The sequence below is a fragment of the Phyllosticta citriasiana genome, assembly GCF_038021145.1.
Source record: "Phyllosticta citriasiana strain CBS 120426 chromosome Unknown IWZ02scaffold_3, whole genome shotgun sequence".
NCBI classification, from domain to species: domain Eukaryota; kingdom Fungi; phylum Ascomycota; class Dothideomycetes; order Botryosphaeriales; family Phyllostictaceae; genus Phyllosticta; species Phyllosticta citriasiana.
This window is the reverse complement of record NW_027117280.1, coordinates 410,985-436,617: the sequence shown is the minus strand read 5'-3', so window position 1 is coordinate 436,617 and position 25,633 is coordinate 410,985. Positions and strand designations below refer to the sequence as shown.

Genomic DNA, 25,633 nt, shown 5'->3' with positions numbered 1-25,633 from the left:
GTGGACGCGGACGCGGCCGAGCTGGGTAGCGCGCGGGCAGATCATGGCTCCTTCGGGATGACGACGGGACTCGCTGTCAACCCCCGATCCCCCTTCACCGCGTCCGCGTCCGGAGCCGTCTGTCGTCGCGAGAGTCGAAGCCAACAGAAAAAACATATCGTCGAGTGCATGACGGACGCTGATGGGCATGCCGACCGAGCGCCCCATGCCGAACGACGCATCATGGCCGCTTCTTCTAGCTCAAAGGTCACGGGTATGACGCCCACGACACGCCCACCTCAGCTGCACCCATAGCCATGCATCAATGACCCATGCTAACCGCTGCCCTAGTCGAATACTACGACCCCAACGGCCTGTTTCCCATTGTAGAGCCGCATCTGAGGTCTCGCTTGCCGCTGCGCAATCTCCACTGGAAATCTCCCTCGCGCCCTCTGCGCTCCATTGACTCGCTCCACGTCGAGCTGGTGCCTGGACGGGACCCGACGGACGATTTTCTCAAGTCCCGGCCTACCTCTTCTGGTCACGATGGCTCGCGCATGCGCGCCGTCTCGTCGGCCTCGGCGCGCCCGGGCTCGTCTGATGGCCGCAAAAGACGTCATCAGATTCCCGGCCTGAGCCAGACGCCCTATCTCAAAGTCTTCTTGCTCAGGTGTGACGACAATGACACCTACAAGGTGACTGCCCGCAAGCTGATCCGCGAGTGGATCCGGGAGAACGCCCCCACCACCGAAGGCGAGAAGAAGAGCAACCAGGAGAACCACGATGCCTACGAGTGGATGATTCTGCACGTCGTGCTCCCAGACACCGCAGCAGCCGCCCAGCCGCGCTTCAGCGGCTCTACCAGCGCTACTTCGGGGTCTCTTGACAAACCCAGTGCCTCCCGCTGGCGCGCCTCGACCACCCTCTTTGAAAAGATTCGCCATGATTTCAACGTTGCCACCAAGACGGCTCCGGACCGCGTTGCCCAGATACGGCTGGAAATGAAGGACATACCTCCTCATCTTCTTCCCCCTGGCATTGGTGGCGATTCAAATCCATACAAGGAGAGCCCCCAGGAAATCATCAATTCCTGGAGCGACAGCATTAGCAAATTCAAGGCCCTCATCTTGATCTCGTTTGACCTGCGCGTCAGCCAGTATGAAGAAGATATCAAAGAAAAGGATGCACAGAGGCACCTACCCGGTTGGAATTTCAATACCTTTTTCATGCTCAAAGAAGGCTTGGCGCGGGGCTTCGAGAGCGTCGGACTTGTCGAGGATGCTCTGGTTGGCTATGACGAGTTGTCCGTTGGGCTGGACGCCATTATCCGTGAGCAGGCTGCGGAGGGATCGACTTCTGCGCAGTCTTTTCTCGAACATACCGAGGATCTAAAACAACAACTCATCAACTCTAAAAAAGCACCGCAGTTTGATCCATTCAACAGCAAGCCAATCAGCTCATCGCGCAAGGACTACAGGGGCATGATCCTGTCAAATAACATTTCTGTATTTGATTTCCAGAGCTACATCTTCTCTCGCCAGGTGGCTTTGCTCCTGCGACTGGGCAATGCACCAGCATCGCGGTCCGAGTTTTGGAATGGCTCGAGGCCAAGCTCGAGATCAAATTCGAGACCAACGTCACGACACAGCGTTCAAGTCCCCGCAACGGCAATCGAGGGCGCCAAATCAGCCGACGATCTTTTCTTGGGTTCCAAGGCCGACGAAGACGAAGAGAATGAAGACCTAACATATCTCGCTGAGCTTTGTCGACGAGCAATGGGCTTCTTGAATGTTGCCGCGCACATGATGCGACGAGACTTGGGCCACAGTCTGGAAAAGGAAGAGGAGGAATACCCGGCCAATCTCATAGACAACTTCATCTCGTCGTGGAGCTATGCCGTGGCGCAACAAGTACTTAACGATACCATCACCTCTGCACTGCCCGAGTCTTCAGGAGGGGTCAAATCTACATCGAGGCCTGGCTCTTCCTCGAACCGCCTGACGCCCAAGAACGACCTCAAAGTTGCTGTCCCTGATCAAAACAGGACTTTGCATCCCAAGCGTTCAAGTTCCTTGCTGGATCGTCGCACGTCGGTCCAGGAATTGCCTCAAATCCGGCAAGGCAAGGTGGTTTTCGAGCACGGCAAGTCCAACAACACCAGCGGTGCAAAGACGGGCCAGGGCTCGGGTCGCACTCAAAAGTCTGGTCAGTTAGAGCTCGCGGCACATCGCGCAGAGCTCTACCTTATCCAGAGAAGGATCCTCGAACGGATAGGGAAGAAGCTCGAATGGTTTTTGGGATGGGCGTCTGTGGCTGCCAAGCACCAGGACCACACGTTCACCGATGTATCACTCGACGACGAGCCCAAGGCCACGACCAATGGCGAGGAGACTAATGGAGAGGCACCCAAAGCAGAAAAGATGGCTGGTGTTTGCGAGCCGTCGCTTCGAGAGGCGTCCTCAACATTTGAGGATTTCAGGAAACTATTCGAGGTATGTACTACGAGAAGATGCTGATCATCATGCTAATGTGTCCAGAACTTGAGCGACTTGGCAGTAAAGCATTACTTTGCCGCGAACCGATCCAAGTCTGCAGAGAGCATCATGGGGGATCTCGCTGCAATCAAATTGTAAGTCTTTCAATGGATTCCGGGTAACCTTGCTGACCCGGAACAGCGAGGACGGCGACTTTTCAGCTGCGGCGCAATTCTTCAGCCACATGGCTCCTCTCTATGCCCAGAACCGATGGAATTTGGTCGAAGTTACAATGCTCAAGATGTATGCCGAGTGTCTTCAAAAGCTCAACCGAAGAGACGAGTACGCTCGAATCCTCCTCGACCTGCTTGCCAAATCAGTAGGCAACAGGAAGTCCTGCAGGTCTCTCAAACTCCACAAGGCCGGCCTGTCAGGAGGCATGCCGTGGCTAGATGATGACCAGCTCGACACGACGGGTATTCTGAAGCAGCTGATTGACTTTTCGCTCGATATGCCGTACGACGTCCAGGCGCCAATGGAGCGCTATTTTGCAGACATTGCGGTCGAGCCGTACATCCATCATTATGATGATCAAGACGGCTTTAAGCTAAAGCTAACTTTCCGCCATCTCTTGGAAGATGACATTGTCGTCGACAAGGCCAAAGTACGCCTTGCACCCATGGAGCAGGGGGAAAGCCGAGAAATTTGGCTGGAGACGGATGAAAAACTCGAGATTAGTCAAGGCACCGCTTCTGCCTGGCTTCACACGACTGTAAGAGATCGGCCAAGAGTGTGGACGTTTCTAACGAGAACAGGTCAATACCCTTGGTCTATACGCTATAGACAAGGTTGTGCTCGAGGTGAAGAAAATTCACTTTATTCATGAGACTATCAAAAAGGAACACACCCTCGAACCGCTGGGAATCTCCATGCCCGGATCGTCGGCGTCTCATTCAAAGATTCCGCGAAAGTTTAGAACGCTATCGTACCCACGGGCCGAGGCTTTGGATGCCAAGCTATCGGTTTCTCGCTCTGTCCACATCGACAAGATGAAGTCGATAGAGCTCACAGTACGGCCTTGTGCAAACAGTCCGACACGATTGGAAGCGCACCTCAAGGCCGCTTCCGCAGGATTGAGACTACGGACAGGAAATGCTCAGGTGATTGAAGGAGAGGCCACCATTGCAGACCGTCCGAGCCCCGGTGTGCTTGTTCTTTCGGAGATGGAGGCGCATAGCATCATCAAGATACGCGTCCCCTACGAGTTGGAAGTGACCTTGTCCGAGTTGCACATCAAGCTGGACATTCTATACTCCACAGAACACGGAACCCACGAGTTTCGATCCAATTGCACCATCAACATTGAGCTTCCCCTAGATGTCAATGTTCACGATCAGTTCATGGAGCAAATGCTCTTGTCGACCTTCAAAGTCACCACATCAAGCCATGTACCATTGGACGTCCTCGACATTCAGCTTCAAGGCACGGCCGCCTTTGATGTCGACCCTGCACGTCTCTACGGAGACCGCAATCCAGTACGCCCAGGCCAGCCGCCGGCGTTTGTGTACCGCATTTTCAGAAAAGAGGGGGCAAACCTTACGAACCCCGAAGACTCGAATCTCTCCCTCACAATCGACTACCGCTGTCTCGACGACTACGTGTACGAGAAGCTGGAAGCAAACTTTTGCGCCGCCCTGTCTGAAAGCTCCTTTGTCACATTGCGACATCTGCTGCTCCCGCGCTTTTGGGAGCATCTCAAGGCCACTCTGACGGCCGACGACTGGAATCACGCCAGCTTCCGCAATCAGCTGCGCTGTGGCGACTTTGCCTCCCACCCGGTGTGGCCGCAGACTTTGGAGCTGCTACCCCCGGCCATGCGCCCAGACCTTACCACTTTTCTCTCGACCTGGCACGAGTCCAATTCAACCATTGACGTGACGCCGCCACCTTCGCGAGCTCTCTCGCTCGCGTCGCCTCTCACCCGCCGAATCGCCATTACCGTCGCCGTGCCACACTTGCACATACTCACGACGACACAGCTCGTGCTGCACCCACCGCCGCGGCCGTCGTCGTCGTCAGCGGCGGCAGCAAAGCCGCCCTCGCACCACCGCTCCAAAACAAACACAACGACCAAGACCACCGACCTAACGCAGGCCTTCATGCCGACGCCGACGCCAGCGCTGACGCCGCCCATCCTCGCGCTGGGCGTGCCCGTGCCCGCAACCATCCGCATCAAGCACACGCGCAAGTGGGCGGCGGCCTCGTCGCTCGTCGCCGCCGCCGGCATTGCGCACGCCGCGGCGCCGCTACCCTTTGTCCTCGACGTTGACGCCGACCCAAACACGTGGCTGGTCGCGGGCCCCAAGCGTGCCCTCTTCGACGCCCGCGAGGGCGAGGTCCGCGAGTGGCCCATCACGCTCGTCCCGCTGCGCGCTGCCGCCGCTGTGTGGTGTCCCAGCGTCAGCGTGCGGCCGGCACCTCCGCCTGTGCCTCCGCAAAAAGGTGGGAAGCCTGGGGCGTTGACTCAGCAGCAGCAGCAGCAGCAGCAGCAGCCAGACGTCGAGCTGACGCACGAAGTCGACTCTCTCAGCGCCGCGGCCGCCGTCCGTGTCGTGCCCGACTACGGCAGCGTCACGGTGGGCGTCGTGTGCGGCCGTGGCGGCGAACGCGACAGCAGCGGTGGCGGCTCCAGCACAATGGCTATCCGCCCGGGCACTGCGAACAACAGCAACATCAATAATATCAACAATATGAATCGAAGCAGCAGCACCGCCGGCACGCCAACGATTCAGCGCCCCGGCACCGCTACGACGACTACGCGCCCTGGCACCGCGGCTGGAGCGGGAGGCCATTCGCGCGCCAACACGGGCAGTTTGTCGTCGGCTATGATGCTTGCGGGCGAACAGCAGCAGCAGCACCACCACCACCAGCAGGCGTCCTTGCCCGTTCTTCCGCCTCCCCCGCCGCAGCCGCAGCGCAGAGAGACTGTGCTGTTGGATGCTGTGCCTCGACGGGACACCGGTAGTGGCGGTGGCGGTGGCAGTGGTAGAGCAGCGGCGGCGGGCGGCATGAAGAAAGAGGGTTGGACGGTTGAGTTTAGGGGCGGTGGCGTTGGTGTGGGGAGTGTGGGGAGTGTCGTTGGGAATGTGGGTGCTGGTGCTGTCGGTGCTGGTGCATTTGCGGGCGGCGGTGATGAGAAGAGAGAGGGAGACCAGCAGCAGACAAAGGAGGAAGAGATGGATAAGGAGGCTGAAGCCGGGGCTGAGCCTGCTTCTGATGCGCAAGCCACTTCAGACATGCCCGTGGCTCCTGCTCTCGCCGCTGGACCCGGTCCGTCGGAGAACGAGGTCGATGTCGATGTTGCTGCTGCCGTGGCAGGGGAAGAACGTGATGTCGTCGACGACGACGAAGAGGAAAAGGAAGACGAGTAAAAGCAAGCAGAGGGGTGAGATAAGGGAGTCGGTATTGTAAGTCAGCAGTATTCTTGGCGCACGCATCCCTCCTCGTACGGTGGTACGCATTCTTGCACGCATGCATGCTTTATGCATGCTGAGCGGCTGTTTTGGTGGTTTTTTGTGGTATTGGTAGTGGTGGTGGTGTATGTATTTGTAGGACTAGGACTGGCAGTAGTAGCAGGTAGTAGTGAGCACTAGGTAAAAGCAGTATTGTTATTCGTGGAAGAATGGATGCATGGATGGATGCATGCATGGTTGGTTGGTTGGTTATATGTACATAGGATGAATAAGAAGGAGATGAAGAGAAGAAAAGAGAGGAAATGAGAGTCGTGCAAGACAGAAAGAAAGAAAGAAAGATCAGGTGTCAGATGATGATGATGATCTACCAACCAACCAACCAACCAACCAACCTCCCTCCCTCCCTCCCTTCCTTCCTTCCCGCCATTTCCTTCAAGCTATCTATCTATCCACAAGGAAAAGGCTGTGACGCCTAAAGCAAGTGTCCAACATCAAACATGCATCCAGAACATGCATCCCTCTCCATCAGTCCTTCGCACCTATCCACCTACTTGAGAATAGGGGTGCTTGTTGATTGATCTATGTACTACTTATTCACTTACCTACTTATTCACCTACCTTACTTACGTATTCACTTACTTATTCACTCACTTACTTAATGATAAACCTAGGTAGGCAGGCAGGTAGATAAGACATGGTAGTGCTAGTCAGAAAACCCATCTACACTACATGCATCAGAATGGATTTTATTCCGTGCCTTGGGCTACTGCAGTCTACCTTGACATTCGATGATGAACTGGTAAAATGTAGTCAAGGTTAGGTAAGGGTAGGTAGGTACTTACTTACTTCTCACTCACCTTCATGCTTGCTCACCTACTACTACTACTGCTGCTGCTGCTGCTGCTGCTACTGCTTCAGGCGTTCCGTTATTAGTTAGTAGAAAGAAATCAACCTTGTTTCTATGCGCGTGGCGTGCTAGCTGGCACTTTTTATTGAATGGCTGACGGGACGTTGGAGGGGGAAGGGGCGGGCTTAGATCACGTGTGCATATACACACAACACACACACACACACACACACACACACATATATATATATATACCACACATAACACACGAACCATTTTTTGTCATCATCAAACCAATCATCAAGTAGCCATCACGACATCGATCGAATATACGTCCACGCTAAACCCAACCCGACTCGAACAATATCCCAAGCCGAGGTATACTGCTTGCTTGCTTGCTTGCGTGCTTGTAAGAAGAAGACGAGGAAGAAGAGGGACGAAGAAGAAAGGGAAGAAGAGGGACGAAGAAGAAAGGGAAGAAGAGGGACGAAGAAGAAGTGGAAGAAAGAAGTAACCGCCGCGAAAAAGACCTCAAGCCCACGTGCCAGACCCAAGCGCCAGGCCGACCAGACCAGAACAGTAGACAACTTCGAACCAACGAACCAACCCCAAATCGAAGCAGCAAAACAGACTCAAAACACATCATCCGGCCACTCAAAGCTACGCCGCTTCATGGTACCCAACTCCTCCTTCTTCTCCCGCGCCATCGCCCTGCGCCCACCTGCTGCTCCACCAATACTACCCAGACTACCTCCCATGGCACTCGCACTTCTCTGTTGCTCTGCGTCGACTGTATCATCATCGCCACCACCATGGACGTTGCTAGCGCTCGCCATGGCGCTCTTGGGCCGTTCGCGCTCGCGCTCCTGGCCAGCCGTCACCGTCAGGTTGGTCCACGCGGTGGGAGCGCCGGTAGTGGTGGTGGTGATGGTGGTGCTGCTGCTGCCTTTGCCGCCGCCGCCGCCGCCGCCGCCGCCGCCGCCGCCGCCATCGACGCTGACGACGCTGCTGCGTGCGCCACTGCCACTGCCACTACCGCTGTCGACGCGCTTTGCTGCCGTCGGTGCCGCCGCCGCTGCTACTACTACGGCGTCACTAGTCGTCTCGTCTCCGCCATCATCGATTCTGTCGACAACAACGCTCGAAGCGCTCTTGCCAGGCGTCATGTGGCGGGCCGTCGAGACGGGCGGGGCGTCCTTGAGCGGGACCGTCAGCGTCGTCTGGCTGGTGACGGTCGAAACGGACGAGGCAAATGACGAGCGCGGCGTGTCCGTAAATGAAGACTTGGCGAATTTTTGCTTGGGATCGGCGTTTTCGTTGTTGGGCGCATTCTTCCTCGGACGACCGCGCTTGCGCTTGGGCGGGTCCACTGTCGAGACCTCCTCGTCGGCCAGCAGCTCATCCTCGTCGTCACCGCCCGGGTGGGGAAGCGGCTTCCACGTCTGCGGTGGCGGCTTGTACGGCAGGTCCCCCTCGTCGCCGGCGGCCTTGCGTTTCTTGGGCGGGCGGCCGCGCTTCTTGGGTTGTTTTGTGAGCTTGTTGGACTCGGCCAGAGCCGGGGACGCCACGTCCGCCAGCCATATGTCTGCCGTGGCAGTCGTTGGAGCGTCCAGGTGAGGAGTGGGGTTGGTCGGAAGATTATCCTGCGCCAGTTCGTCTTCTTGGTCGTCCTCGGCCACGTCTGGTGGAGGGGGGCGCATCGAGGGAGGCGAAGACGGTGGAAGAGCGTCCTCGCGCGCATCTGCCTGGTCGGGCGAGAGGAGCCGGCCAGATGGCAGCGTGGGCAGGTGTCGGTTTGTAAGATCTGAAATCTTCTTCTTGAGCGGTGATACGCGCGGACGCGGCGTGTTTGCCGTGTTGGAGATGCTGGTGCTCGACAAGGTGGCCGCCAGGTGCGATGGCACAGGCGGAAGAGGCGGCGCCGGCGAGCTGTCACCCAGGGCCTGGTACAGCTCGCGGCGGGCGTCCTTGAGCTTGAGCTCCAAGTCACTGACGCGCTTGGACAGCTTGAGCTGCTTTTGCAGGTCTCTTTTCGAAGCGGAGCGCCGCAAGGTCGAATTTGGCGTCGAAGGCGGTAGAGTGTGGCCGTGGTCTGCCGGCTCCCCTCTGAAATCGGCGTCGAGGTGGTGGTGGTGGTGGTGGTGGTGGGCTGCGGGCGACGACGGTGGCGGCGGCAAACGTTTCTGCCCAAGATGAGCCTCCGATCGTGCCCGCTTCAAGTTGGCGAATGAAGGAGTCCGAAAGTGCAGCGCCGACTTGCGCGTCGTCTCGCCGGCTGGAGGCGGAGACGAGAGCAGATGGGCCGCGCTCTTGGACGCCTCCTTCTGCGAGTAGGGACGCGCCGTGGAAACATGCTGGTGGGGATCAATACCTGAAATGCCCGAGTCCCTCTGTCGGTCGGCAGGCGCAGCGTGGCCGGCAGCGTAGCCCGGCGTGTAGACGTACGTCCCAGACGGAATGCCATAGGTGCCCTGCTTGCCCAGCTGCCCTGCCGCCTTGAGCTTTGCGTACTGCTCCTCTGCCCGCGCAGCTCGCTGCCGCAATATCTTGCGCGTCTGGTCGTCCAAGTCCTCTTCCAGCATCTCTTGCCGCGTGTCTTGCCACTTTTGGTTCAGCTTCTGCCAGAGGTTGACGGGATTGAAGTTGGCGGCGATTGAGCGTCCAAACTTGAAGATGCCGGCATCCTTGGCCGCCGCGTCCCTGGCAGCAGCCGTGTTGTTGGTGACGCCGCTCGAGATTGACTGGGCTCGCTGGTGCGAGGAGCCTCTGCTGGGCCCGCGAGGGCCAGTCGGCGCCGCCACAGCAGCAGTAGCAGCAGCAGCCGTGTTTGTGGAGTGATAGTCCTCCATGAGCTGGTCGACCGACGTCGTAACGCTGTTGTTGCCGCGCTTGGTGAAGCGCGTAAAGAAGCTTGGCGGCTTGTCGCTTGCGCGATCGTGCATGCTGGCCTCTCGGAACTTGGACATTCTCGTCGGCGAGCCCATGTGGCGGCGCAGGTACGACTCTCTGGCCTTGCGGCTGCGTTGCGAGTCGGGCGAGCCGGGCTCCTGTTGTTGGTTCGTCAGCGGCCAGTTGGAAGAGCGGCGACGCTTGGAAGAGTGAGAGGTGCTGTCGACCTGTCCCACGCGGCCAAACTCGTCGCACTCGTCTTCGTTGCCGGACCGCCGTCTCTTGGAAGAGCCTCCGAAACTCGTGTGCGCTGGGTCGAGGGTGGGTAGTTGTAGGCCTTCGGCGATCGAGTTGCGACGCGGCTTTTGCGAGGCGCCATTTGCGGGGCTTGTCGCATCCTGTAAACAAACATCAGCAAGGGAGTCGTCGGGGCACAGTCGCATTCGACGTACGTGGACGGCGGCGTCGGCGAGCTCGGGAGTGGGAGCCATGGTGGTGTGAAACGACGAGGGAGACGCAGAGCGGGAGGTCATGTACGGACGCGCTTAAGTATAATGGGCGAAGAGCATACTCAGCGACTCAAGGGCCGGTGTTGTCGGGGAGGGGGGCGCGAGACAGTGGTGTTGACGGGTCGAGTTGAGCGTGTGCAGGTAGGACGAGACGTCGCGCGCGCCGGGGCGAGTCGGGTTGTCACGGCAGCGCACATGAACCATCTGCGCAGCCTTGATACACCACCGTCTTTACTGCGTCAATTCACCAGACGACGACCGCTGGGCGTTTCAAAATTAGACAGTCAATGGCTGCAGTTGCACGTCTCGTCTTTTTTTTCTTTTTTTTTTTTTTTTTTTTTTTTGAGATCTCAAACTACCGAGCAAAGCTACCAAATGCCCCGCCTCGAAACAAGACATGGCGTCGCACTCATGCCCCCTCTCGAGTCGGAACGGCCATTTGTGCCTCAAGAGGTATGGACGTTCGTGCCCATACAATTTTACATCAAGGAAATGCTACCATTAGAGGGCCCCAGCCGCTGTAGAAAGAACAAAAAAGACTCAAGCCGCGCGGAATCATGACCGCAGCGATGTCAAGGACATGAGAGATGATTCATGGCGCCCGTGTGCGCCTAAAAAGCAAAATCAACGCAAGGAAATGGTATCGTCGTCAAGCCGCGAGCGCGGCCGAAATCAACAGGTGGAGAAATGGCAATCTTGAAAATCACAAGCGTGACAAGGAGCATCCCCGCTCCCTAACAGCCCAGCCCCGCGCAACACGAGGAAACAATCACAACACCAACTATGTCGACAAGGGAATGCGACGGCTGCGTTGCGTGCCGTCGGCGCGACGGTAACTCATAGCACGCTCATCAAAGACCTCGTCGTCCCCCGATCCGTCAAGCGCACCAAGTCCACCGTCGTCAACAGGCATGTTGACATTGGGACGGGCACCCTGGCGCAGAGGTTGCTCAATGTGGTTCGTGTCAAACGTTGAAGAAAACGATCTTTTTGTCGAGGCGGACATGGGCTGAGCATTGGTTTCAGCGTGTCCACCATACGACTTGTTGCCGGGGTATGTGTGGGAAGCAATTGGGTCGTTTGGCGTGGTAACGGATGGCATGGGCAAGCCAGGAGCAGGCATGGGGTAGGATGGAGATACGGGCTCGAGCTTCTCGGCAGGCGGTTGGAGCGTCTTGAGAGGAGCCAACGCGTATCCGTTGACGTGAGAAGTCGAGGGGTTTTGGTTCGAAGCATGATGGGGAGTCTGCGGGCTTTGCACAGGTTGAGGTTGAGGTGGGTTCATCTGGTGCTGGCGGTTGTAGTTGGACTCGAGAGTTCCAAAGGGGGCCATGATCTGGCTCGGAGGCTGAGGAGGACCGGCAATTGAAGCACGACGGTACTCTGGAGGAGCGGTGGATCCAAAGTCCAGGCTTTCGTGGCGCACCTGCGGGGGCTGCTCGTAGTGGCCGTACTGCTGTCCGGACCCATAGCCATATGGCTGGGAAATTGGCATCTGCGCTGGCGGCTGAGGTTGCGACTGCCACGAACTGTGAGATGGCATGTTGTATGAGGCTTGCGGTGGCTGCATTGGCTGCTGTTGTGGCTGAGAGGCCGGATACTGGTTTTGGTACTGTGGAGGCGCCGGGGCCGAGGGGTACTGAATGGGCTGCGGATAGGCACTCTGCGGCGCCTGCGGAGGCGGCATCTGTGACTGGTATCCCTGGCTGTACTGCTGTGCCATTTCCTGGACCGACGGGCGTCGGGGAGGTGGAGCATAGGAATGGTTGCTGGCGTTGCTCTGCGACCTGGGCCGGTCGCTTCCATCCGACATGGGCTGGGGAGTGTGGACCGCATTGGGGCCGTACATGTCTGGCGTGGCTGTCCGAGTGCGATCATAACCAGTCTTATCGTCGTAATCATACGGCTCATCCTTGGTCTTGGTCTCTCTCCTTCTCATGCGAACATCACGGCGAATCCTGACACGGCATCCTTGTTCGGCCACGACGCGGCTGAGAGCAGTGCTTTCCGTGAGGCCAGGGAATTTTTTGGCGCTAAAGACCAAAAAGGGAGCAGACTTGACTTCGAGCCTGTGGGAGACGTGGGCGCTCACTCCACCTTGCATGTGTTCGGATGAACGGTCATCACTGTCCATGTCCTTTGGCTCCTTCAACTCCTCGTACAGGGCAAAGCTCAGGCGGTACTTGCCCTCGTGGCGGACCGAGAGATCAGGGAAAATGAAGTAACCGGCGGGCTGCGGGCGATCCAGGTAGGCCATGCCGGCAACGGGGGTTCCAGTCAAGACGGGGAAGCTCGCCTGGGCGGCGGCGACGCGTGCCTGGCCAGCCAAATTGCGGGCATTTTCCAACGTGGCAAAGAGGAAAAAATTGGCGTTGTAGGAGAATGTAATCTCATTTTGCTTGCCCTCACCTTCGTAGATGCGCAGTTCCACAATGGGAGGAGGGTCGACTGGACGGCGGTCGGCCGATGCTTTTGGTGGGCGGGGGGGAGTCAGTTGGGGGGTCGGAACGACAGACAGGGAGGTGTTTGGCAGCGTACATTTTGCTCCAGAACCGCAAGCCCTGGCGCGTTCGGGCTGCTGGATGACTTGCATCGAGTAGGTGATGCGCTTGCCCTCCTTGGTCACTCTCGACGACGAACTCATGGTCTCGTTGGGCACGGGAATAATGGACGCCATGGTGGGCGAGGTGTTGGTCGGGACTGGCGACGGGCGAGGGTCAGCGGTTGTGGCCGAGGATGGACTGAGCCGAGCATGGGCAACAGGCGCCCTTGCGTCGCGGTCGAAACGCGCATGCCTTGTACGGCCAAGAATGGAACTCACAAGAACAGAGAGGTCACACAGAGGGAGAAAACAGGCTGGAGGGAGAAAATGCCGCCGACGAGGTGGAATCTGTCGACCTGTCAGCATGGGAGAAGAGGGTCAAGGGACGTAAGAGAGGTGGTGTGTTGGGACCAAGTCGGGGGCCCAGCAAATGGGAATTGGGGGCCTTGAATCTGAGGGTCAAACAACGAGAAACACTTACGTCGAGTCGAGATGAAGGGGCGATCAACGAACGAGCGAGAGGACAGGAGGATGGAAAGATGGCAGGGTCGGTCGCAAAGTCAAGTCGGGTCGAGGACAGCGGTGGAGAAGAAGTAGAAGCGTTGGGGTGGGGGAGGGAGACGGCCTCTCTAGGCACAAAGGCGCTAGGGCGCTTGGGAAGCGATGGGAGGGGCTTGATCAACAGAGGCAAGAATTGCGAAGGAGGAGAAGTGGTTGGAGATGGGATGAGGGTGGTGGAGGAGGAGGAGTAGGAGGAGGAAGAGGAGGAGGGAGATGGAGCTGGAGAGAGAGGGAGAGAGAGAGAGAGAGAGAGCAAGAGGGCTGTGATTGTGACCCGGGGCGTGGGCTCCACACATCCAGCTGCGCGGGCGGCAAGACGCTAGTGTGTTAGCGCGCTTTCCAGAGCTGCGGGACGGGATCGAATGATGTTGAGCCACAGCAGCTGAGAGACACACACACACAACGATATACAGTATTGATTTCTGATTGAATAATAGCCGAGGGCGATGATGTTGATGATCAAAGCGACAGCAATAGCGTCATTGGGGTTTTTAATTTATTTTTTTTATTTTTTTTTTTTTTTAAAAAAATTCAGACTGCACTGGGTGACTGGCACTGTGCCCTGGTATGGTGCTGTGCCGCCCTGACCTTGTCCAAGCCCAGGGATGGGATGGTGGTGCTGTGCTAGCGAACAGACTGCCGGGTGATTCGTGCGTGTGTGCGTTCCGCTCGCTCAGCGGGGGAGGGCGGGAGGGCGAGTGGGCGAGTGGGCGACATGAACAGCCCAAAAGCGACGACGACGCCGAAATCACGGTCGACTCCCTTCATCTCGCATCCATCCACCCATCCATCCATCCATCCATCCATCCATCCATCCATCCACACATCCATACATGATCCATTGGCAGCAGATATTGTATGTAGCCCGAGAACACGGAGCTGGCAGCTCCTGCGACTGTCGGGGCGCCCGCCCGCCTCTTGGTATAACCAAACCAGAGCCAGCCTTCCATCCCAGTGCCGATCCCCTCCTCCCTTCAGTCCCTCTCCACCACCAACTTCATCTGCATCTGCACAGTAGCCACCTCTTCAACATTTGCCGTCCCTCGTAAAATGCTGCTGCTGCTGCTGCTGCTGCTGCTGCTGCTGCTGCTGCTGCTTCACTCCCTCAACCACCCTCTCGTCGTCGTTTCTTTTCCATGGCTGCTTTTTCCCACAACACACCCACCCACCGCCGGTGACATTATTACCTCCGCACTCGTTTCTTTTTCTTTGCCCATCCCTTTCCCACTCGTCGGGACTCCTTCTCGACGGGCATCCCCAGACTTGCCTCGAGCCCACCCACCCATTCACCACACGCGCCGTCCCTTCGTCATTCCGCCAGTCCACACCGGACCGTTGACCGTTGCATGTCGACTGCCCGCGCCTGGTCGCCCGGAACCCCGTCCGCCTGCCACCATTCGACTAGGCAACCCGCACCGAGCTGTCAGGGAATGAGGAAACAAATCCGACTCAAACAAAGGCTCGTGGCGCACTATTCCCGCGCCCTCTCTCTCTCTCGCCTCCCAACTTCACCCTCCATGACTAGCTTTTTGTTTTTTTTGTTTTTCTTTTTTTCTTCCGCATTCGTTTCGCGTACTTTCTGCAGCTGCAATACATTAACCCCCCGCACGAGGTAGATTAGATGCACCACCCTACCCTTCTTCTCCGCACCACACATGTCGCTCGACAAGCGAGAAAAGAAGAAGTTAAAAAAAAAAAAAAGAGAGAAAGAAAAGAAATAAAAGGAAGCTTGCGGAATGGTTAAGGATAATTTCTTTGGCACCTGTCTGTCGGTCGCCCGCCGGCCTGTCTGTCACTCCATCACGTCTTTTTTTTTTTTTTTTTTTTTTTTTCCCGGGTCGACCTTCCTCGTCAATCCACAAAGAACAAAGCCAAATAGCGGGTGCGTGCGCTGCCATTCCCCGGATGGCATGTCGCGCTGCATCCCTGTCCCCTTTCCACTCGGTCTCAGTGCCTGGGACTCTCCTCAGCTCCGCTACCCACGTCCTCCCAGTCAGCGGTACCACTGGTACCTTGGGCACGGCAGCGACATGGCAGCTGCCACTGACAGACTACTGACTGGCGCGGTGCCGGGCCGGGCTGGGGACCCCCATGGAGCCCGCCATCCACGACCCGCCCGCTTTTGGGTTTAGGGTTCCGTTCCGGTTCCTTAAAGCCTAAAGTCTCTAGCGCCCATCCTTGGCTCCATCTCCCTTTCTTTCTTTTTGTCTTCTTCTTCTTCTTCTTCTACCACTAGTTCCTCTATTCTTCGCCTCCCGTCCGTCCGTCTTCCCGTCGTTCGTCCATCCCTTCCCGCGACGGCGCCGCCGCCGCCGCCGCCGCCGCCGCCACCACGCCCGTCGGGACTTGCCGGCCTCTCCCTCCACCGCGCCGACGCATGCAACCAGCTCTCCGGTTCCGGCTAACCAACTTCAACCAGAGGCAGCTCTTTCCCATCTCTAATGTGGTGATCTTTGCGCAAGTTCTGGTTGTCGTTTGGCTCTCGATTCTCGGTCCTCGCCTACCACCTTGTTGTCCCAATCCCTTGACAGCGGGTTCACGCGCGTGGTCGAGCATCGTGTCGTGTCGTGTCGTGTTGTGTCGTGTCGTTGACCACAGTTTTCCCTCCCCCTCCCTAAACCAACCCCAACATTCATTTCAAATGACGAAGCTAGACTAGACTTGGTTAGCTTGGTGGGATGACTGACCAGACAGCCGGTCTGTGGGATTGACGCGACTGCAGCAGAGCGCTTCACTTTTTCCACACGGTCGCGTTGTGCAATGCGTGAGCCATCTTAGTATGCTGCTTTGTCCAACTTTGCACCCATCTAATTAACTGACTTGACTGACTGACACATGTGCGGGAGTGAGGAGGAGGAGGAGGAGGAGTAAGTAAAGAGGAGAGTTGTAGAAAGGAGACCAAGGCAGGGTATAGTATAGTAGAGTAGAGTAGATTATTGTTCTGCATGTAGTATCGTATAAGTTATAGTGTGTATCATTCTTTTTTTACTAGTAGTTAGATAGACTGTTATCTAAGGAGTTTGTTTTAGCTATCACCGTTCCCTATATGTTTATACCCTTGTACTTACTTTTTCCTTCTCTCCTCCTCACGTTACATACATGGATGTGTATATTTACACATACACACATATACACATATACACGAATATATCACGACGACGCACACAGCACTCACTTACTTAGTTAAGCAAGCAAGAAAGATCAACAGATAGATAGATAATCGGTCGGTCGGTCAGTCGGTCAGTCGTCGTTAGTCCTAACTAATCAATCTATCTACCTTATTCATCTATGCACCCATCCATTTAATGTGCCACCAACAAACGGACAGACACTGAGCGGTTTCGAAATGTAGGATTCAGATGATGTGATGTAATAACATGGTGGTGATGATGTGATGATAGGGTGATGATCTCGTGCTACCTACCGCCTACCTGCGCATCTCCATTCCAGAGGGGACGGGATGACACGATAAGTAGGTACGGGTACTCAGTCCGCCTGCCTACCTGCCTGACACCCTCCTCTCACTTTTCTTTTCCTTTTTTTTTTTTTTTCCCCCTCCCAAAACGCTTGTAACGCCGCTCGCCATGCATGCATGCTGTTGAAAAGAGAGGGAGATATCCAACCAACCATCCAACCAATTCGAGCCAAAGCCCAGCCTAGCCCAGCCCAGCCCAAAAGGGGTTCTCGGTGAAGAAGAAGAAGAAGAAAAGGAAGAAGAAAAGGAAGAAGAAGAAGAAGAAGAAAAAGAAGAAGAAGAAGAGCAATGAATCCATCCCATCCGCCCTGTCCACTGACTGCTGGCTGTCCACCATCTCTGCAAACGAAAAACACCTCTCAATCCGCACCCCACGCCGTCTTCGGAAGAACAGGGAGACGGAAATCCCTGAGTACGGCAACAAGGTCGTCCATGCGGGCCAACTGAACCAGAACGCGCTCCTCGCGCTCGCGCCAGCCGCGCAGCGCCGCGCGCTCCGTGGCGCTGAGGAAGCGGTCCTCGTTGCCGACGACGTCGGTGCGCTCGGCTTTTTCGATGACGGCCGCCACGCGCGCCCGCTCGTGCCGCACGCGCTGCAGCGCCCGCGCCATGGCCTTGTACGTGTCCGTCAGCACCAGCTGCCGCGTCTGGTCCGCGTCAAAGAACCACAGGTACATCGTGCGCGCCGGCGCCCGCGTGTTGTCCTTGGGCACCTCTTGCGTGTCGACGAAGCCCGCCTCTTGCATCCGTGTTAGGTCGGCGCGGATCTCCTTGGTTCGCTGCATGCTGAATTGCGATACTTGCTTCTCGTCCAGTCGCCCCTTGGCGTACAGGATCCGGATTAGCCGCGTCGCCAGCGGGCCCCAGCGCGCTGTCACGATGTTTTCGAGCTCCCGCTGCAGCAGCGTGTTGGAGAGCGGTCGGAAGTCCACCTTGTATTCTCCGCCGCCGCGAGATCCTACCCATCTGACGAACCGCCGCGGATCTTCGCAGAGCAGGGAAATGTGTTGCTTGATAAGGGTAATACGAGCGCTGTTGGCTAGCGCGTTGGTGCCGTTGGGAGCGGGTGAGGCAGATGAGTCTTCTTCAGGGGTGTCCGCATCTTGAGGCGTACCAATCCCGGAGGCGAGGTCGAGATTGGGGTCGAGAGCTTCCATGACTTCGCGCGCTGTCACGGTTGGCAGAGCACCGGCTTCGTCTTCTTCGGTTGGCGCGATATTGTACGGATCGCTACAACATGGTACCTTCTTCTCCAGCTGGCGCAGCATCGCTTCGTAGACTTGAGCTGTGATTTGACCAATGTACTGCTCCGCAAAGTCGACCAATTGTTGCGTCCGGATGGCGACAACGCACTTGTCCTGGTTGATGCAGACTACGAGATCATCCTGCAACATATTAGTGTTGCCCATGTGACGGAGCGCCTAGCACATACTTCTAAAGGCACTTCTTTTGGAGCTGCCCCGTAGCTTGAACCGTTGAGCACGCCAATCTTGATGCGCTTACGAGCAGGCGCCTGTGTGTCTGTAGCACTGCGCTTCGTCCCTGCGCCGGAGCCCAGCTGTTCGTTGTCGCCTGAGCTTGCCTCGTCCCTCCACTTGGCCAGGAGATTGTTGACTTCGGCGTTGAACTGGATGATTTCCTTGCCTTTGACGCCTGTAGGAAACATGTTTACCTTTATCATGCGCTCGGCTTCGTTGCGCAAGTCTGACGTCGGGTGGAAGTGCTTCGCATGTATCTTCGTGACAAAGCCGGACTCCAGAAGCTGGCGCAAGACTCTGTGGAGATCGTCGATAGTCTTGATGTGGACACTATCCTGAATCTCCTCCCCATGGTCTCCATTTGTGACTCCATTTCCATTCACCTGAGCGTCGTTGCTTGCCTCTTTCTTTGTCGCAACTCCATAGGCTTGCGCCAAATCGCTAATTTGGGCATTCCCCAGCAACAGCAGGTTGGACGCAAGGCCACCAGCGGCATCCCCAAATCTATCCTCTATTATCTTGACAATTTTGCCATAGCGCACGAGGGCGTATGCGTGCTGCCAGTCGGGCTCGTAGAATGTCTCTTCTTCGCCAGTGTAGTGGAGCACGAGGTGCTGTTGGATGAGGACAACCAAACCATGCTTGAGTTCGCGTAAGGTGAGATTGGAGGATTGGAGCAGGCCGCGAATCGAAAGGCGACCAAGCTTCGCGAGGAGGGAAAAGACGCGCTGAGTTGAGTCAGCGGGTGATTGCCATGGCCAGTTCTGCTCCGAAAGAAGCAAAGTTCGAGGACAGAGGATCGGATGGTAAAGCGACCAGGACAACGTACCGAAGACAGCTCGCCATAGAGGTCCTCGACCAAAAGTGTGCAGAGTTCGGAAATGTGCTGCGCGTGAATTAGCGATGGGTGCCGTGTAACTTGGGAAAATTGACCCACTTCGGCCATGGTATGATTCTAGAGACTCTCACTCTCTAGAAAGGCAAAGACTACCGGTAGGGGTGCATGAGCGCGCTCTGCAAGACGCAATCGAGAGAGGCGTTCGAGGCGGTGGTGGGAATCTTTTCAAGTCGCGCCATGGCAGAATGGAAGAGAGACGCCTCGGATGAAAGTCGGCGACGAGGATTCCCAGCCAATCAAATTCCATATGGTCAGCGGAGCGCAACCTCAACTTCCATTCTCTCCGACGCAGTAAAACACTCGTCCATCTCCATTGCTCCCCGCCCACCTCTCCTCCGTCTCCCGACGTCCCTCCCCGCCACAATGCTGTCGCGCTCGTCTCTGGGACGTCACGCTCAGCGTGCCCTGCGCAGCCAATGCGTCCAGCCTATCGGCCGCCGTGGCCTCGCAGCTCCCGCCTCAGGCTCTTTCCAGTATGGGACGGGCGATGCCAACGGCGTCAAGTTCGCCAGCAGGGACATGGCCGGCCCTACCACCACCCTCGCCGTCGTCTCCAAGGCCGGCACGAGGTACCAGCCTCTGCCCGGTCTGACCGAGGCTCTCGAGAAATACGCTTTCAAGGTGTGCTCTCGCATCCAATGGCTTTCGACGTCGTAAGGAGCCTGCGCTGACGCTCAAGGACTGTACAGAGCACTGAAAAGCGCTCGTCTATCCGCATCTGCCGCGAGTCCGAGCTTCTCGGCGCTGAGCTTCTGCCCTACCACTCCCGCGAAAACCTCGTCCTGTCGGCCAAGTTTCTGAGGGATGACCTGCCGTACTTTGTCGAGCTCCTCTCCGAGGTCATTACCCAGACCAAGTACCCCGGTATGCACACTCAAGTAGAGAATGCAAGGAAAATGCTGATGGTCCAAAGCCCACACCTTGAACGAGGAAGTCACGCCGCTCATCCAGCTGGCGCACAAGAAGGCTCTCGCGAGCACCGAGACTCTTGCCATCAACTCTGCACACGCCCTGGCCTTCCACCGTGGTCTCGGCTACCCCGTTGTCCCCACCTCCACGACCGCCTACTCCAAGTACCTCAGCGCCGACGCCGTTGCCGAGTTTGCCGCCCAGGCCTACTCCAAATCCAATATTGCCGTCGTTGCCAACGGCGCCGAGCACTCGGAACTGACCAAGTGGGTGCGCGAATTCTTCCCCGAGGTCCCGGCTACCGCTAGCCCGCTCTCCAGCCCCCAGACTCAGTACTTTGGTGGTGAAGAGCGCATTGCCCACGCCGGCGGCAACACCATGGTCCTCGGATTCTCTGGCTCTGGCTCCTTCACTGGTAGCGCCTACAAGCCCGAGGTTGCCGTCATAGGTTCCCTCCTGGGCGGCAAGTCGCAGATCAAGTGGACGCCCGGCTTCACTCTGCTCGCCAAGGCCGCTGAGAAGTACTCGAGCGCGCGCATCGACACCAAGAGCCAAATCTACTCTGACGCTGGCCTCCTCACCGTTACCATCCAGGGATCCGCAAGTGACGTTGCCGGTTCCGCCGCCGAGGCTGTCAAGACGATTCAGGAGATTGCTGCCGGCAACATCAAGGCCGAGGACATTCAAAAGGCCAAGGCTCGCGCCAAGTTCCTCGAGCTTGAGCACGGCCAGACCATCTTTGGCAGCCTTGAGCTGACTGGGGCTGGTCTCGTCCAGAGCGGCAAGGCTTACCAGCTCGACGAGAGCGCTCTCAAGATTGACGCCGTCACCGAGGAGTCGGTCAAGACGGCCGCCAAGGAGCTGCTCGAGAAGAAGGCCTCGGTGTCGACTGTTGGTGACCTTTTCGTTCTGCCGTTTGCTGATGAGCTCGGCCTCAAGGTGTAGATAGGGATTTAGAGAAAATGAGGGTTGGTTGAGTTGTACCATTATGTTTTTCTCTAGAGCTGCCTTGTGGATACACCGAGAAATTTCATTTGATTAATAGCGAAGCAATCTGATCCAAGTCAACTGCATTTGCGATTTGACATGTATAAAAGAGAGTCCCCCGCGGCAGGGAGGGGTATCACGTGATGAAGATCCTCCGCTCGAGCTCCGGCGCCGACGAAGTTCGGAGCCCAGCCTGCCTGCAAGCTCGCGGCGCTGTCCAAGACCATCCCATTCGCCCAACCCACCTCAAACAACCTCGACCGCCGCAATCACCATGACTTTTGCCTGGAAATCCGCCGGCCTCTCGTACGGACTCCAAAACCAGAGATCTCGGGCCTCGGAGCGCTGACAATGGCTGCTGGACAGTTACAACCGCTACCTTGCGGCCGCCTCGCGCGCCGTCCGCCGTTCCCTCAAGGAGGACAAGAGGATAGCTGCCGAGCGTCGCGGCGAGATGGAGCTCAGGTTCTCCAAGTGGTCGGTGAGTGGATACAGTGGCTGGATTCACTTGGAGGGACAGCATCTGATGAGCATTCAAGGACGGCAAGCAGGGCGAAAACAAGAGCCTTGCCTCGGCCAACGCGGCGGCGGCCAGCGAGGCCGCCTCGCAGGGCTCGTCCTAAGTGACGATAGAAGCATGGCCATGCAGAAGGGCAGGGAAAGCATGCCGAAGGAAGGTCGGAGTTGGGTTGCGGCTAGTGCGGGTTACTGGAGTGCATTTTGTATGATGCGGCCGACGGGCCCTGCGGTTGCGTGGTAGCGAACCTCAATCAATGCCAACCTCTTCCTTCCACCCAACAACTCTCTCATATTCACACACACGTCCAATGTCTTGTGCCTGTAAAGTCTCCGCGCTTGCTGCATCATGACACCAGAGCCCGACCGTGCAAAGCCACCTGATGAAACCGACGACATTTCCCAAGGTCTGCCGCTGACCGCCTTCCCTTCGTGGTCCCCGCAGGCCTGGCCCATGCTAACGGCCGGGGAACAGAGACAGCACGACTCCGACTCGAGGACGAGCTGGCCACCCTGCAGAGCAATGGTGAGTCTCCTGGGTCTTGGTTCAGCGCAGACTGCTAATGTGCATGTGTCCCTCTCTGAGCAGGCGTCGCACAACAGGCCTCCAACCCTGCTGCTTCGCAAATGAAAATCAAGTCGAGGCTCGTTCCTGGCCCGCCCAAGGGTGTTGATATTACTGCCTATTTCACGGCAGCATGTTCAGGTAATGCTTTTCTATCCTTGTACCGAGTCTATCAAAGTCTTTCTGTTGTGTCTCTCTCTTGATTTCCAATCCACCACTTATACTCTCTGTATTTCCTTGGCTGACGAGACGCAGCCCTTGAGACGGGCCAACTGATTAAAGATGAATTCTTCACGCTTTTCGAGTCAGTTGGAGCTCTAGAGGTATGCTCGATTTCGTTTGCCTCTTCTGCGACTCACACAACGTCAGATCATGGATCCCAAAATGGACAGCGGTTTCCTTGCTCCTGGAGAGACTCTCGAAGAAGACTATGACGTCCAAAAAGACCTTCTCCCGGAGGAAGTCGTCGGCATCATGGACCAACTCTTTTGCTACGAAATGGCCTGGCACAAAGGTTATCCCCTTTCGCAAACGCTTTTTATTTCGGTGCACATTGATAGAATGCTGTATCCGGAACCAAGGGAGTTGAATGATACCTTCTTCTCTCGTCGAGACCGAAGGACTGGCCGACTGTTGAATCCTGATCCTTTTCCGCCTGGAAAACCGCGGATGCACTACGTGCTCTGGGCTTACATTCTGGGACTGATTAAGTACTGCGATAATGTAGTGCAGCGGGTTACCTCTCGAGACTATTATGAAGAGGAAGACTTTTCGACGCACACTTATGGCAGGCAGCTTCTGACTAGATTTTCGGAAAGAGAGATTGATCAAGTCTTGGTCCAGGTGACCCAGTCTCTTCAGTCCGACTGGCAAAAAGAGTAGGTTGCCTGACGAAGACTGTGAGGGCTGACTAACGATTGCGCAGTGATGGTTTGACTGCGTCCGAAGAAATCATTGATGCGCTCGTTTCTCGTCTGGAACTCAGAAGAGCCTTGCTGCAAGTTACGTCTCCAGATATTCCGTTAGATCAAACCCAGGATGGATGGAATGGTGTTGCCAAGTACCTTGACAAAGTCGAGGCAACACATTCACTCGGTCGCCCCGTCAAGGAAGCGTTCAGTACTAAAATCCAACGTCGACTGGCAAGTACTGTCCCACCAAGGCCAGTCGTGGAGCTCAACTTTGCACTCTCGTGTCGCGTCATGAACGAACTCTGCCAGGACAATCTCGAGGTAGTTCGCGGGACTAAGCTGCAGAAATTGGGACCCCAGGAGATCTTGGTGAGTGTCGACTGACCATGACAGACGCGCTGATGCTGACCTCAAAAGTCATTCGTTTGGGCATTCAATTCGAGAAAACCGCAACCACTCGCATACTCTCGCGCCTGTCTTGCCAATCTCGTCTTTGGCAACGCCGACGAGTTTTACGAGGAGCTCATAAGAAGAGACCTGGCAGATCTCACGCTCTGCCATAGCCCGACTCTGGATCCGGTAAATTGGACAATAGAACCGTCGCCAAACCCTCGTGTCCCGAGCGACAAACGCGCCGTCTTGGCTGAAATTATCAATACCTTTACTGCCAGAGCAGTTCAAGTAAGCCTTTTTGTTTTTGGTCGTGAGACCTGGATGCTAACGTGCCTAGGCATTCCTTGACTTTTGGACAAGTCTGTGTCAGAATCGTTGTCGCACGCGCCGTCTACTTTGCCATAACTTGATTGCATTTCACAACTTGCAGCTTGACGTAAGTATTTTGCCGTCTTTAGTTTCAAACCTTCCACGAGGTCTTCAGTTCTTGACGCCATCACTTTGCCACTTCAGTATCTTTACACGTCTACTAATCTGTGTATAGACAGAAGTTCTCGACCAACGTCTGCATGCCATTTCCCCTGGCTGTCTTCAATATCCTCTCGCATCGTGGGCCTTTCACCAAAAGCTGCGCATCATGGAATGGGTGGTGCAATTGGGCTTCGAGCAAGAAATTTACCTGCCCGACGAGTACGCGGGCATGTATTTCTGGCTATCCACCATCTCTTCGACGCGCGCCAACCTACTCGAACGCATCCTGGCATCGATCCAAGAACAGCACGCCGCCGTCCTCAAATCCACCACCACCACCACCACCAACAGCAGCGACGACAACGACAACGCCTCGCCGGCTCCCCCAGCAGCCCTCCTCTCCACCATCACGGCCATCGAATCCGCCCTGCACACGTCGCGCGCCACGGCCGCCCTCGCCGAAGCCCTCTCGGATATCTACCAGCTCCTGCTCTATCTGCGCGCCGTGCCGCTGCCGACGCGCCCCTTCGGCGCCGCCGCGCTTCGTTACGAGCTGCGCATGAAGCCGTTCCTAGGCATCGACACGCCGCGCCTGCCACCACACGACGAATTCGAAGCCGAAATCATGCCGTTTGGGCCATGGGACTGGTGGGCCAACGACGACGAGAAAGTAACGAATACCCCAGAACGCAACGACGACAGCAGCGACATCCATCATGACGGTGACAGCAGCGACGGAGGAGGAAGCCTCCTCGCCCGCCCCCTCACGGACGTCGTCGGCCTGATGACGCGCGACGTGGCCGTGCTGCTGCGCGACGCCAAAGCGCACCTCGCGGGGGCCAAGCGGCTGGGAGCGGCGGCGGCGCGAGCAGACAGCGCGGCGCTGTGCTGGGAGCGCGAGCAGGCGGCGACGCTGCTGGCGTGCGTGCGAGCGGGGCTGCTGGGCGTGCAGTTGGGGCGGCTGGCGGAGAGGGGCGAGACCGAGTTGGTGAGGTGTGTCCGGCAGAGCGGGGTGAGGGTGCTATTTGATGGTGACGGTGATGGCGATGGTGGGGAGAAAGGGGGGAAGGAGAAGGAGAAGGAGAAGAAAAAGGACAAGACTGAGGCCCAGGGCCAGAGTCAGAGTCAGGGCATGGGCAGCGCGTGGTGCCGGGTGCCGACGGTCGAGATCAGCGACGTCGAGGCGACGGCGGCACAACAGAAAACGTGAACATCGCGTGGGCATATGGCATGAAATGGCATGGCATGGCAAGGCTTGCCTGTGAATCTGGTCGGTGTCTTGAAAGAGCGTTGGTCCTTTTTGGTTCGTCGTTGATCACAAACATATTTCTCTCATTCCTTCCACACCTTTCCATACCTCTCCGTACCCTCAGTTTCTCATCTCAGCCCACCTTGGTTCTCGCTGCGCTCGCTGCCTTAATCTTAAGACAAAAAGCAACGAGGAGGCCGTGGTAGCGAGTAGAGGGATGGGAGGAAAGACAGTAGGAAGGGCCAGGGGTGTAGAAACGCTGAATCAAATCCATACGTACATACAGAACACGCACACAAACACAAACTGTAGACAGACAAGTAAAAAGAAAAAGCAATCACAGTAGACTTAATCGTCGTGTTTAGTGTTTCATTGCTTGTGATGAAATGCCTTTCTTGCTTTGGTTGGGGGTATCGTACGTACGTATTTTGGTGACGACGGTATACCAAGCAGACCAGACCCCTTCCTTCGTCCAATCCAATCCAATCCATCCGTCGTCCACCAATG

General features: G+C 56.7%; 8 protein-coding genes across 8 annotated transcripts; 5 read left to right on the top strand and 3 right to left on the bottom strand.

Annotated features, from left to right (window-relative positions):
- Window positions 1–90: 90 nt before the first annotated feature.
- IWZ02DRAFT_514009 (TMEM1 family protein-like protein) lies at window positions 91–6,056 on the top strand. Its single transcript, XM_066770597.1, has 5 exons — window positions 91–253; window positions 331–2,471; window positions 2,517–2,608; window positions 2,655–3,225; window positions 3,269–6,056. Exons 1-5 carry the CDS (start codon window positions 169–171, stop codon window positions 5,882–5,884), a joined length of 5,505 nt encoding a protein of 1,834 aa, XP_066625030.1. The 5' UTR covers window positions 91–168; the 3' UTR covers window positions 5,885–6,056.
- Window positions 6,057–7,365: 1,309 nt separating this feature from the next.
- On the bottom strand, window positions 7,366–10,298 carry IWZ02DRAFT_170877 (uncharacterized protein). Its single transcript, XM_066762201.1, has 2 exons — window positions 7,778–10,298; window positions 7,366–7,494 (listed from the first exon to the last, which is right to left on the bottom strand). The coding sequence occupies exons 1-2, from the start codon at window positions 10,193–10,195 to the stop codon at window positions 7,444–7,446; spliced, it is 2,469 nt and encodes an 822-aa protein (XP_066625029.1). The 5' UTR covers window positions 10,196–10,298; the 3' UTR covers window positions 7,366–7,443.
- A 184-nt stretch (window positions 10,299–10,482) lies between these two features.
- IWZ02DRAFT_443795 (velvet factor-domain-containing protein) lies at window positions 10,483–13,543 on the bottom strand. The gene is made up of 2 exons (XM_066767062.1): window positions 12,710–13,543; window positions 10,483–12,640 (listed from the first exon to the last, which is right to left on the bottom strand). The coding sequence occupies exons 1-2, from the start codon at window positions 13,077–13,079 to the stop codon at window positions 10,953–10,955; spliced, it is 2,058 nt and encodes a 685-aa protein (XP_066625028.1). The 5' UTR covers window positions 13,080–13,543; the 3' UTR covers window positions 10,483–10,952.
- Window positions 13,544–14,054: 511 nt separating this feature from the next.
- On the top strand, window positions 14,055–14,727 carry IWZ02DRAFT_170852 (uncharacterized protein). Its single transcript, XM_066762200.1, has one exon. The coding sequence runs from the start codon at window positions 14,325–14,327 to the stop codon at window positions 14,706–14,708; it is 384 nt and encodes a 127-aa protein (XP_066625027.1). The 5' UTR covers window positions 14,055–14,324; the 3' UTR covers window positions 14,709–14,727.
- A 2,365-nt stretch (window positions 14,728–17,092) lies between these two features.
- Window positions 17,093–19,291, bottom strand: IWZ02DRAFT_443787 (DNA directed RNA polymerase-like protein III subunit Rpc82). Its single transcript, XM_066767061.1, has 4 exons — window positions 19,165–19,291; window positions 19,057–19,113; window positions 18,182–18,955; window positions 17,093–18,134 (listed from the first exon to the last, which is right to left on the bottom strand). Exons 1-4 carry the CDS (start codon window positions 19,171–19,173, stop codon window positions 17,109–17,111), a joined length of 1,866 nt encoding a protein of 621 aa, XP_066625026.1. The 5' UTR covers window positions 19,174–19,291; the 3' UTR covers window positions 17,093–17,108.
- A 62-nt stretch (window positions 19,292–19,353) lies between these two features.
- Window positions 19,354–21,107, top strand: IWZ02DRAFT_443784 (ubiquinol-cytochrome C reductase complex core protein-like protein 2). Its single transcript, XM_066767060.1, has 3 exons — window positions 19,354–19,746; window positions 19,815–19,989; window positions 20,039–21,107. The coding sequence occupies exons 1-3, from the start codon at window positions 19,489–19,491 to the stop codon at window positions 20,977–20,979; spliced, it is 1,374 nt and encodes a 457-aa protein (XP_066625025.1). The 5' UTR covers window positions 19,354–19,488; the 3' UTR covers window positions 20,980–21,107.
- A 68-nt stretch (window positions 21,108–21,175) lies between these two features.
- IWZ02DRAFT_443781 (mitochondrial ATP synthase epsilon chain domain-containing protein) lies at window positions 21,176–21,819 on the top strand. The gene is made up of 3 exons (XM_066767059.1): window positions 21,176–21,327; window positions 21,388–21,502; window positions 21,561–21,819. Exons 1-3 carry the CDS (start codon window positions 21,296–21,298, stop codon window positions 21,642–21,644), a joined length of 231 nt encoding a protein of 76 aa, XP_066625024.1. The 5' UTR covers window positions 21,176–21,295; the 3' UTR covers window positions 21,645–21,819.
- Window positions 21,787–25,484, top strand: IWZ02DRAFT_443779 (Mak10 subunit, NatC N-terminal acetyltransferase-domain-containing protein). Its single transcript, XM_066767058.1, has 8 exons — window positions 21,787–22,063; window positions 22,127–22,243; window positions 22,358–22,425; window positions 22,472–22,980; window positions 23,028–23,382; window positions 23,431–23,694; window positions 23,744–23,842; window positions 23,951–25,484. Exons 2-8 carry the CDS (start codon window positions 22,165–22,167, stop codon window positions 25,085–25,087), a joined length of 2,511 nt encoding a protein of 836 aa, XP_066625023.1. The 5' UTR covers window positions 21,787–22,063; window positions 22,127–22,164; the 3' UTR covers window positions 25,088–25,484.
- The last annotated feature ends 149 nt before the right edge of the window (window positions 25,485–25,633 follow it).